Below are 12,641 nucleotides of genomic sequence, written 5' to 3'. Positions count from 1 at the left end.
AATGCAATGCTTACTGCTGCTAAGTGATACTCTGTGATGCTGCCATAATTTTAACTGTTTGTGAGAAAAGACTGGAGTGTGATTTGGACCTGAATCTAGTACAAAGAGCAAATGAAGGCCTTTCTTAGGAACCCTGTAGAATACAAAGAGTATATGATTTGCTAGCAATGTCACATTAAACTGCATCTCCTACACAAACGGTATGGGGTATAAAGATAAAAGCATTGTTGTGAGGCTGTAATAATACCTTTTAACATTAAGAAACAGAAGAAATAATGCAGTTCTTGCCTTTGATCCTTGCAGGCCTTCAGGCCCTTGATCTCCGGATTGTCCTTGTGGACCCTATTAAAACAGGAGTGGTTTTAATGAGATTTTTAGGCTTTCAGAACAATGGTAGCTTGAAAAACAATCTCTGATTTGTTGTAGTTATAAGTATATAAGAAAATATAAGTTACAAACATTTCAGAACTGAAGCTTTTCTTTCTCATGCATGTATAGATTCAGCTACTTAATTCAGTTGGAGCTGGGACTGGTAGTTGCGGGACAGAACTTGGCTCTCCCTTTATCTGAATACAGTTAAAGGCAATCTGCAGTCAAGATTTCCTGAAACAGCTATCATTTGAAACAGCTAAGTTTCTTGGCCTTCGGTCCAGGAGTATTGGGATGAAAAGAGACTGAAGTGTTTACATATACTTCTGTGAGACAATGCAATAGTTGGGACACTGAATGGGAAATGAGTGGGTTTGGTTTTTATGGAACCGTATTTGCTGTGATCTTTGAGACTGAATCAATTATAAGGGTGATTTATTTGTGTAGACTGCTCCTCCAAATTCTTGTTAGTTTTGCTGTTTAAGAGATAGATTTTGGATGCCTTGAACTCAGTGACTCAAAGATTCCATGGCAGTTGTGGTATGATATTATTTCAGAGGTTTTGCTCCCAGGAAACCAGGTACTGTTGTTTTTACAGTTTTGGTGTTTGTTTGTTTGTTTGTTTGTTTTTTTTTTTTACCTGTAGCCCTCTTGTTCCTCTGGGGCCTACTGGACCTTCAGGACCCTGAAAGGCAAATGAAAGAAGGATACATTTATGTGTAGATTTCGTAAAAAAGACTTCTAAGTAACTTTTTGCTAAGGTATCTGTCCTGGTTTTGGCTGGGATAGAGTTAATTTTCTTCTCAGTAGCTGGTGCAGTGCTGTGTTTTGTATTTAGTATGAGAATAATGTTGATAACACACTGATGTTTTACGTATTGTTTTAAGTAATGTTTATACTAAATCAAAGACTTTTCAGTTTCTCAGGTCCTGCCAGCAGAGGGGCTAGAGGGGCACAAGAAATCGGGAGGGGACACAGCCAGGACAGCTGACCCCAACTAGCGAAGGGATATTGCATACCATGGAACGTCATGCTCAGTATATAAACTGGGGGGAGCTGGCTGGGGCAGGCTGATCAGTGCTCGGGGACTGGCTGGGCATCAGTCAGCGGGTGGTGAGCGGTTGTACTGTGCATCACTTGGGTTTTTTTTTCCTTTTGGGTTTTATTCCCATGTGCCCCCCCCCCCCCCCTTATTACAATTGCTATTGTTATTATTGGTTTTATTATTATATTTTATTTTATTTAAATTAAAATCTTAAATTCCTCTTAATCTCAACCCGTGAGTATTTCCTTTTTCCTGATTCTCCTCCCCATCCCACTGGTGGGTAATGGGGAGTGAATGAGCAGTTGTGTGGTACTTCATTGCCAGCTGGGGTTAAACCATGACAGTATCTTATTTAGATATTTTTATATTAAAATAAAAATAAAAACAAGAGAAACTCATCAGCCAGCAAGTATTGAATGAATATTTTTTAAATGGACTGTGGTAATCAGAATACAGAGTAAGAATGAACAGAGTTAATTATCAAGGACTAGTAATCCAGGATTAAACTCTTTATTTAATTTAAAATATTCACAGCAATTACACACCAAACCTTGAAGACTGGTATTAGAAACCTTGAGTTCATTTTCACCTCTCATTTCCTTTGCTTACTGTTTTAAGCCTTCTGCCTCTGTTAAAGTCAGATAAAGAGTTTTACCATTGTTATAAACAGACTTAGGCTTGGGCCTTGAGAGGAATCACATGAAAATACAGGAGCTGAGAAAGTTACTGAAAGTAGTATCCTTGATCACTTCATTTTTAAAATGGTGAGTTGTTAAATTTCCCTCAGCCTTAGAGTTAATATTTGCTTTAAATGTATCACTGTGGTTTTTTTCTGTTTTTTAACAATGTTTCCTGAAAGCATAACAACTTTGTGGGTACTTACTCTGTCTCCTTTTATGCCTGGGATTCCACATTCACCTCTTTCACCCTAGAACAGAACAGGAATACATATTTATGAGGTGCATTGCACATATCATCCTTATTCTTTGGGTGCTTTGATTGAAAACCTAAATGTTATTCTATTCATGACATATTACAGCAATTGTGCCTTAAGATCATTTGGGAAGGGACACATCTATTAGAGCTTGTGCAGCAGTTGGTAAAATGATGTTATTGTTCATTACTAGTATTTATAAGGAATATAGTACTATACATAATAAATAATAATAACATCAAATATCTATATGTAAGCAGAAGTTCTGACTAAAAGTAGTACCTTCTCTCCTTTATATCCAGATTTCCCCTGGGAAAATAAAAAAGCAAAGCAGGTTGTGAGGATATATAACCCAAATGTAAGAATGTGAGTATTGGCACTATTCACATTCTACTCTCTCTAGAAAAACAGCATTTCAGACTATAATGAACAATTAGGTAGAAAAGGTGATCTCTGATAAACATGGCAATATGACTCTGAAAACTGCATCTACGGTCATGGTAGATGCTGTTGTATGTGTGAACAAATCTCATGAAACTGTCATTTTTGACTGGGATTTTGATGATGTAAAAGCAGATCAACTAGAGTTCATATTTCCATCTTAGTGAGAAACACGCTAAAGTAAGAAAGCAAGAAAAAAGTCACTAACTAAAAAGGATGTACTGAATAAATAAGAAAATACAGAGTGAGTCATATGTGAATGAATTCAGAGTTAAGCACTAAGAGCCTGACCCTGCTGTTACTTCCTATACATATTTCATTAAGCTTTTTCATTGCTATTACACACTGGATCCTTTATTTGCCAAATGAAAAGTTTAAACTAACCCATAAAGATGCAGGTGGAGTGTCAATTTCTGTAATGTTCTTAGATTATCATACCAGAGCTTTCCACACTTTTAAGAGGGACTATGTATTATTAGAGAGTATTTTCTAGATCACTCTTAGAAGGAATTATTCCCTTTCTTTAAGGAATGATAACGTTTTCAGTTCTTCTAGTGTTAATGAATCATTAGGTGGTAAACCAGATATGAAATCTGCTATTATAATTAAAAACAAACAAACAAACAAACAAACACAAACAACAAACAAAATGGTGGTTTTGCCTTGAACGAACACTGCTCATTGGAGAAGAAAGGAAAAAAATCTTTTTTTACCTCTATTCCATCTCGTCCTGGGATTCCATTAAGACCTGGCTCCCCCTATGAATAAACCAGCATCAAGATCAGTGAAATCATAAGAAGATAGTATTGACCTGATTATCTGAATAGATATCTCAGTGTAATACAGGAAGCATACAAGATCCCTCTTTTTATACTCTGATGATTTTATGCGTTAGATATGATTTTAATTTGTAAAGAATCTTAGTCTTTACTACAGTAAAAGGGGTAGGTGAAGTTTAAGAAATTCACACGTAGAAAGTACATGGGCATGATTAGGATAGTCATTCCATATTAATGAAATACCAAACCTTTCTCCTAAATCTGAAAAATCACATCACCTTTGCTCCTTTCAGGCCTGGAGCTCCATCATCCCCAGTGCGACCCTTTTTACCCTGAAAACAACAAAATACAATTCTTATAATATACATTAGTCAAATAATTTTATTTTACAATATATACACATTTTATATATAATTAGGGTATTTGCTTCCTATAGATTCATTTTTAAAAATCTGCATTTTCTATAACCTTGAAATTGAATTTCTGGAAGCAGCATGACCAACTCAATAGGCAGCCATTTTTCTTTTTCGTCTGTTGTAAACAGAAATTGTTCAGGTCTCCTCTGAAGAAAAGAGGTGATCAGATGTTTCTGTGGCTACCTAGCCTGCCAAGTGCCAAGTTTTGTTTTCTTTTGAACTCTTTGAGCTGTATGCTTTTAAGAGCTACTTGTACTCTCCAAGTAAAGGCATTGAATAACAACCCAAACAAAACTGCTGTCTGCACACAAGAGGCTAAGTTTTCAATTTACTGTGCAGGATAAAACTGGTGTGTATTTCTGTTTATGTATGTATAGGATGTTCAGGTGAAAAAGATAAGGATGGGCAGATGTCTAGGGCTGTTTGACACTGTCCCTTCACCTTAAGTAAGTGCTATAACATACTATGGTGCTTTAGTTCAAAGCATTCAACTCCAAGAGTTTTTTTTAAAACTTAAACCCTGCAGTCTGGATCACCAAACCTTGTATGAAGCAATCCCCTAGATTTGGTTAGGGGTTCTAGTCGTCAGACTAGTCTGAAAGAAGTCCGGTCTATTTTACCCTCTTTACAAGTCTGTTATCTCAGTTATTCCTAATGATTCGGCTTCTTGATCTCTCTCTTGCTTTTAGAGAGCTTTTCAGATATTAATGTTTGATTTGGGGCTAGTTAGATGGTGTCTGATGGTAAGAGATGAATTACTGTTCCACACAGGAGAGTTGCTCCTTCCTGCCCTTTAAACTGCTGTGGCTAAAAGGAGAGCCTCACCACATCACACTGTTCTTTTTTTCAGAGGGAGCATCTCATGGCATTCTCCGATCTCTCTGGTATGACATTAGCATGCAAAATAACTTTGGAGGACTATATATTGAACCTTGAACTTCTGCTGTCTCAGGATTTGGGTTCAAATAATTTCCTAAAAAAATCCAACAATGAAATAAATATGGATTTATACTGTATATCAGTTATTTGAGAAATGACAGCTACTTACAGCTGGGCCAGGAAGACCTCTTTCCCCCTTCTCACAGTTACATGTAGCAGCCTGGGAACACTTTAAATGAAAATAGTCCAAATCAGCACATTTTAAAAGAAGAGACAGAAAACACATGGACATTACTTTTAAGTTACTGTATGGCTAGTCTGAGTATACCAGTAATGACCAGAAGCCAGTTATATTTACATGTTTTATGGAAATCTTTTAACTGTCAGTTTAGTACTTGTCAGGAATGTGGCCTCCTATACTCCACTCAAAAATCCTTATCATTCCTACTCTTGAAATTTCAATCATCTTGATAATGGCTTTACCTCCAAGCTTTTCACAAGGCTGGTTTATTGATATGCTGTGTTTATCACTGCAAATTTGTTTTAATCACTAGTCACTGTAGAGATAGCCAAGACAGTGAGGTAAGAAAACATCTTCATCCTACTAGTGAAGACCACTTCACTATACGTAGGATAGATCACAGTTTAGCTCTAGTGTGATCTATAAACAAAAAATGTTATAGATGAAGACTTTAATCCAATTAATGCAATCCATTATAATAGTTTCTAATCTTTCTTTTTCTTCTGTCATCTCTACCAATATGTGTCCTCGTCAGACATCATTGTGGTACGTAGTTATGTGAGTTTTAGGATCTTTTTTAAACTTTAAACCATTGCATAACATAAAATTATTACAGATACTGGGTTATTTTTGGAGAAGGAATAAGGAATATTGGGGGGGGGTTGTTTGTTTTATTATTTATTAAACCTCCACTCAGCTTGGAGATGTCTAAAAGTGAAGGTTTTAAATATAAAGCTTATCTGAATATCCCAATTAGTAACAATACATCCTCCAAGGGTAACATTGAATGTCTTACTACTTCAGGATTTATTTTGACAGAGAAAAATCAACATGCCAGTGGAAATGAGTGAAAAATAAAATTCTTCAAGTTTTACAGACCCTTATTTAGCAGTCTCCTTGAGCTGCTCATCAGAACAGTCTTTGCCTGAGATAACTGTACCTTAAGCAGGACTAACATCTTTAAAAGGAAAGCTAACTTAATTGCCCCCAAAATGGCAGCGAGACCTACTAATGCCTGCAGTCTGGGTGACACAGTATGGACAAACTGGGAAAGTGCAATGATGGAGCTTTGAGTTCCTTTCCTTTTTTATACTCTGTTCCATGGGAAGAGCATTAAGGGCTATAACTGCACCCGATTAAGCCCTGTGTCATGTTTCTTACTCACTGAGTCTGTTGAATGATGTGCCAAGACATATCAGCAAATTCTTGCTAACCTGAATACTCACATGTTGTTCTTTTTCAACTTTGAAAATAAGGAGGGAAAGTAAATGATACTAGGATAGCAAATTAAAGCTCTGTCCTGCAAATACAAAAGCATGTTTTACTTGAAGGCAGTTCCATTAGACTCAATATTTAACCAACTTCCTAGCAATTTTCTTGAATTATGTTTCCATATAATTGTAAATGTCTGTAATAAGCAGTAGTTCTGTACAGAAAAAAACCCCAAAACCTTACCTCTTCCTCAGACAGGTCTTTCTGTAAAGACAGATATTCAAAACAACATTAGGAACTTAAATCCAGCTCTGCAGGAAGGACACTGAAAGATGTTAAAATAAATTGCTTCACCAGCTAGTTAATTAAAGTATGCAATTAACATACTAACAATTAAGTTTTAATTTCTGAGAAACATTCTAGCAATCTCCACATTCCAAAAAAGTTTAAATCATTTAAATTCTTATTACAGATTGTAGTAAGACTGCACAAATCACTGACTCTCCTTGTCCAGCCATAATTTGCTAAAATTACAATGATAAACAGAGCTAAACAACATAGTTAACTAGGTATATGGGAACAACACACCCAGACACTACGGTGTTTCCGAAGTGGGAAATGGCAGCAGTAGGAGTGAGTGATGCGTACTCTACACTTGAGAAGCTCTTCTATGCATACTGTTAGGCACACACAAAATGAGAACAGTAAGAACACCCTAGAAAATATTTGACTTTGACAGTGATCACACAAAGTTATCGTCATCAAATTATATCTGTTATTTTTAGAAGATCTTTACAGCTTAAACATCCACATAAAATGCATTCCTCCCACTTCTCACAACTGATATAATCTCTTGAGAGCCCATATATGTGTTGATGAGCAGCAAGGCAATACACATCTCTGAAATTCACATGTATGAACATACAATTATGCCAGATCCATTATTTAAACCAGACAGCAGCCGTGTTCTCAAAAGAAGGCACCTAAGGATGGTTGCCTGTTTGGAACAGGTAAAATAAAGTGTGTTTAGTCACTTGATAGGTGTTTACTGTGATACAGAAAGCAATGGAAATACCAGAGAAGATGGGAAGGGTGATATAAGGGGAAACCAATGCAGAGTGGCAGGCTGTTCGAAGTGAGGGACGGGCATACAGGAAGGCCAGCTTGTCTACATACCCTAGACTTGAATGAGATCATTCAGGTGTCTGTTTCACTGCAGAAGTCTCCTGGCTGTTATTGCTATTTCTTTTTTCTATCTCTATGCATGCTTACATCAGAACTTCATCCACAGCTTGCATCACCAGATTAATAGATTAGAAGATGGCTCTGTTCTCCATACTTGGCAGGGAATGGTTTTCATAAATTAAATTCACATGCAGAAAAGAAGTACCCAAGCAAAACTTCAAGCTCAGTTTACACATTTCCCCTTGATTGTTGTGATCAGGTTTTCCACTGAAATATCAGGATGTCTATGGCTACGTTCAGATTTTATCTAAATTGACCTGTCTCCATTAAGGTCTACAAATTTACTACTGCAAGAGCTGCCTCTTTTTTGGTACAAAAAGCAATGTCACATTCCCACTTGCTACAGAAGAAAGCACTAGGATGTCAAAAATTGGTTGTTTTTTTTAATAAAGGAGATTTAAAATACCTTCCTTAGGAGGAAAAACAGAGATAAAAATAACTTCGCAACAGGTCCCTAATTCAGTTTCCAACTTCAAATATTTTGGCTGGCAAGATCTAAATGGTGGGGAGAGAAAGGAAACCTGTACTTTGGCACAGTGGTCTCATTAATAAGTGGGCCACTTTAACATGTACAAAGTACAGGTTTCTTCAATAGCATAAGCATTTCAAAATATTGGAAATAAGACCATTTTTTACATATGTTCCTACAACTATTTCAAATTATGAGAAAGCATACATACCATTTCTTTGAGAACCTTTTCCATAGTTTCTTTCTCCTGGAGGTTGAAAACGAACCTGGATGCTGGGATGCTGGCCAGGAGCCGGAGCTTGGCAGCATTGCTAACCTCCTCAGCCACTCTGGTCATTCCCATCATGAAAAATACAATTCCTTGGTGTTTAGCATCAGCTGTAGCTGCAAAAATGTCTGGGTTTCTTGGATGGTCCACTCCATCAGTGAAGAACACAGCTACTTTTACACTACCTGGAGTCCCTTCAGTCAGGTAGAGTTGTGTGAGGTTAGTTATAGCATAAGTTGTGTAGGTGCCATGACCTATGTAGGTGATGGGAGCAATGTGGGATTTGAATGCCTCAGGACCTTTCCAGTCATGGAAAGTTTGCTCTATGAAAACAGTGCTGCTGTACTGAAGTAAGGCCATCCTCCAGCTAAGGGTACGTCCAGAACTAAGCTGCAGACTTTTCATTCTGTCCACTGTTTCCAGTACAAATTTTTTCTGCTGTTCATGATTATAGTCCTTAGCACTTTCAGAGCTGTCCAGTAAAAAAGCAATCTCCAGAATGCAATCTTCATCTAGAATAAATAGGTACCATAGGTGAGTGGAGTGATTTTATACTGTATCTCATTCTACCCTTACCCTTACATGTATTTGAGGCTTCAAAAGTGGGAATGCAATTATGGAAATCAAAACATCTGTGATCACAAATGTGAGACTCTCATGAAGATAGAGCATGTAGAGACTGAGGAACTTGCTCCAGAACAGATGTCCTGAGGTGTAAGGAACTGAAGGTGAGGTGATGTCATGTAATATGAAATGAGGACTGTTGTGGTTTTATACATTCATTCTGGGATTTTTCTGAATATCCTACCAGGATGAGGACTGGGAACATGGAAGTCAACTACAGAAAAAATGAGTCTTAGCGAATAAGACACTGGAATGTGATCTGACAGAGCTAGATTTTGTCCCTGGTACTGACCCTTACATCCAGTGGCATTAAAGTTTCCAAAAGCAGGATCTGCAGAGTATTAATTTTCTGAACTACTGATGACATTACTTTTATAGAAATACAGTTATAGGGGCTACTATTGTTGTGACAGTAACAGGCTATCAGCCAAATCATAAAAAAGCCTAGAGGTAATCTCGTTTTCTGAGATATACAAAAGGTGAGGGAAAAGACAGGAATAAAAAGATGAAAGTGCAAAAATAAGGCATGTGAAAATTAGGATGTGGCAAGCCTCACGGATTATAAGCACTATATTAGAGTGCAAGTTAGCCATGGGTTACTCCAGAGGTTGGATATGAGGTTAGTCCAGAGTCCAAATAAATGAATCAGGAACACACACACATCTCCCCACCCATTTTAAAATGACAATATTCACCTTGATCACTTGGTCTGGGATATTTTTCTACAGTATTTGACAGAATGTGTTTAGGATTTGGTCTTCTCAATCCATATTTTTTTTCTTCCCTGAGATTTTCTGCTAAAAACTCATGGTGTTCAAGTATCCACAAAAGCCACCAGAATCTGAAGAACATCATTTGTTTGGTTTCTGTTTCCTAAACAACACAAATAATAATACAGAAGTACAGCAGTAGAAGGATAATAAAACGTTATTCAATTTTTCCCCAACAGGCTGCTTAGCAAGCTGTATTTTAAAATATAGACCTTAAAAATGAACTGATTTTGTTTTCTTTTGGTAAGACCTTCTCCAAAATGTATAATAAATAATAAACAGAGACATATTGGAGTAATTTTCAAGCACACTGCATGTAATTCTAGCACATGACAAACTGGAGACAGACAATTTACATACTTCTCTTTCACTGCCTGGTAGTGTTTGTACAACAGCACTTCTCAGAAACCTTAACCTTGGCTGTACCCATGTGGATGCAGTGTGAATCCCAAGTGTAATTCATAGGGGTGTTTTTTTAAAACATGCGTTTTCCAGAGCTGGCATGGAGAGAAGGAGGTATAGAGGCAGACCTGAGTTTTTCTCTGTTCAATCTACTTAAGAACTGAGGGTCGTGCATACTTCTTGCTGTCACAGCTTCCCTGTCCTCAGCAGTCCTACAGAGGAACGGTCATGGCCTGAGGGTGCTGTCCAGGCATGAATGTACCTGCTGTGCAACCTGGGAACATGCGGGCCTGGAGTGCTGAGCCCAGGCTTGGCAGCTACCTAGTGATAGAACTTTTTCCTTCTGCAGGGACCAGACCTGTTTGTCCTGAGCTCGCAGGCATACCTGGAGCTCACAGGCTGCTCAAGGGCTAACAAGTCAGTCCTGCCCCACTTCGGTTTCATTGTCATCTCCCTGCAAGCTCTCCCCAGGTAGGCACAACATGTAGCAAAAGGGCAGCTCAGTGGCAAGAACAAACCTGGCAGGACTGAGCATCTCACAGAAGTCCCTAACACAGCCATGTCTTCAGGGTTTCTCACCTCCTGCTAGTTTAGGGCAGGTATTCTGGTGCCCAGAGACACAGAGAGGACAAGGGGTACTTACCTCGATGTTCCTAAGCAAAAGGCTGCAGAGATGCAGGGTGCTGCCCTGGGCTCACTGGCTGCTGCGTTGCTCTCCCTGTGCTGGATGCTCTGTGAGGAAAGGAGAGAGAAGCTGGGCTGCAAGATCCTGTGAGAATCGGTGTCGTGTGTCAGGAGGGGCCAGCCGACAGAGGCAAAGAGAAAGGGGAAGAACAGCAATCCTGGCTCCCCCTTCTCACACCCACCCACTCCTCCCCAGGCTATGCACATGCATCCTAGTTAGACCCCCACAGCCATTTCCACACATAAATCCTCATCCATACTTGCACATGTACAGAAGTGGACTGTTCTCACCCCAACACACTTCCCTCCACACCAGCCCAGTTGTGTTCATTCTCTTCCCCCATCATTACCACACACCTTTCACCCCCATACTTCCATACATCTGCTCTGGCAAGGCAACTTTTGGTACTGGACATCATGTTTTCAATATCATCATAGCAGTCCATGTCTGTAGGATCCATTTCAGACTTAAATGAATCTGCTCATAATGAGTGATTCCTGTTACTGCTGCAGCAGAAACGTATTTACTCAGTTGCTGGTGAGATTGCCAAGCATGAGGATGTCAAAAAAAGCAGACCACTCTGAAAGCTGTACAGTTTTACCAGGCTTGTGTGTCACACCTACCCTTTCAAAGACTGTAATAGTTAGAGAACAAGGACTGACACATAGTATAACGCCTTCAGAATCTAAGCTAGGTGGCTATGGATCCTGAAGACCATCTCTTTTACCAGTAATTGCAGCTTGTCACCTAGTTCTTCAAACAGCCTCAAAAAGCTTTTGGATTACAAGTGAACATGTTAAACAAGTAGCTCTTTTCCACAGAAATATGTACTTTTTTGTTTTTTTTTTCCTGTGGACCCATCATTTTTCACCTATATGCAAAGAGGACTCAATGCTAACTGCTGTCCTCCTTTCCATCGTAAGTGCCTAGCAGCTCAGCCCATTTATGACAGTCACAGCCAGGGATGCTGAGGGGATTGTGCAGAAATGTGAAACTTTGGCTCAAAGTTAAATAGGCAGGAGGGACTGGTAGCACAATGTAGCTGGATGCTGAGGCCATTTGCCCAGATTCTAACCCTGTTTTCTATTTTCCATCTTTGCCACCAGTAATTAGTGCTGAATTGGAGAACTGGGGTGGCTGAAGTGCAGCTCTACGTATTGTATGGCTGATCATCCTTACCTAAGCTGAAACTAGCTCAGATACTGCTATCTGTGTTACAGTTACAGCTAAGAAATAATCTTTCAAGATTGGAAAGAATTGATGTCTATTTCTCTTCAGCCGCTTTTATTTTTCCATGCTTACGCTGATATATTTAGATTATGATTAAGGCAAGGAATGAAAAGGCAATTTTTTGCCCTTTAGGGAATACAGATAATATGGTGTTTAACTGAAATAGATATAATAAATCTCACATAGTCTCTAAATCTTACTGAGAAAAATTCTAATTCTAGCAAGAAAAAACATGTTAACTATGGTTGGGATTGTGCACCTCCCGTAAGCAAAACATTGTCATTCTTTCATTTTCCCTGCTAATTCCTACCTTAAAACATAGCTGGCAAATAATTTCTTAATTAGTCAACTATTCTGCTTGTATGTTTAGTAGCAAGTTCTTGGCTTCAGGATATTTCCTTTTATTAATGAATGATATTTACCCTTAGGACAAATTTTTCTTCTTTTTTCCCCAGGTGCAGCTTTAAAAGCTTCCTTTTAAAGGAGTGGGGCCTCTGCATTTTTATACCAATGTTTGCATGGGATGCACATGGTATTATTCCATCCAGAATTCCAGGTATGTGACATACCATACAGTACACTTCTAGACTTGCAGTCTTCTGAAGTTGTGTTGTTCTCAATACCTGCACTAT

The 12,641-nt window shown here is 38.5% G+C and overlaps 1 protein-coding gene across 1 annotated transcript in view; it reads right to left on the bottom strand.

Moving 5' to 3' along the window:
* Positions 1-9,777, bottom strand: part of LOC121092605 (collagen alpha-1(XXVIII) chain-like) — a 35,039-nt gene extending 25,262 nt beyond the window's left edge. The window contains exons 1-10 of the mRNA XM_040603854.1: positions 9,618-9,777; positions 8,242-8,810; positions 6,560-6,580; positions 5,033-5,092; positions 3,847-3,900; positions 3,503-3,547; positions 2,631-2,657; positions 2,298-2,342; positions 1,010-1,054; positions 289-342 (exon numbers count right to left, since the gene is read on the bottom strand). Coding sequence (XP_040459788.1) covers positions 289-342; positions 1,010-1,054; positions 2,298-2,342; positions 2,631-2,657; positions 3,503-3,547; positions 3,847-3,900; positions 5,033-5,092; positions 6,560-6,580; positions 8,242-8,810; positions 9,618-9,777 — 1,080 coding nt within the window. The remainder of the gene's footprint in view (positions 1-288; positions 343-1,009; positions 1,055-2,297; positions 2,343-2,630; positions 2,658-3,502; positions 3,548-3,846; positions 3,901-5,032; positions 5,093-6,559; positions 6,581-8,241; positions 8,811-9,617) is intronic.
* Between the last annotated feature and the right edge of the window lie 2,864 nt (positions 9,778-12,641).

The sequence above is a fragment of the Falco naumanni genome, chromosome 8 (genome assembly GCF_017639655.2).
Source record: "Falco naumanni isolate bFalNau1 chromosome 8, bFalNau1.pat, whole genome shotgun sequence".
Lineage (NCBI taxonomy): Eukaryota > Metazoa > Chordata > Aves > Falconiformes > Falconidae > Falco > Falco naumanni.
This window is presented reverse-complemented; position numbering and strand designations above follow the sequence as displayed.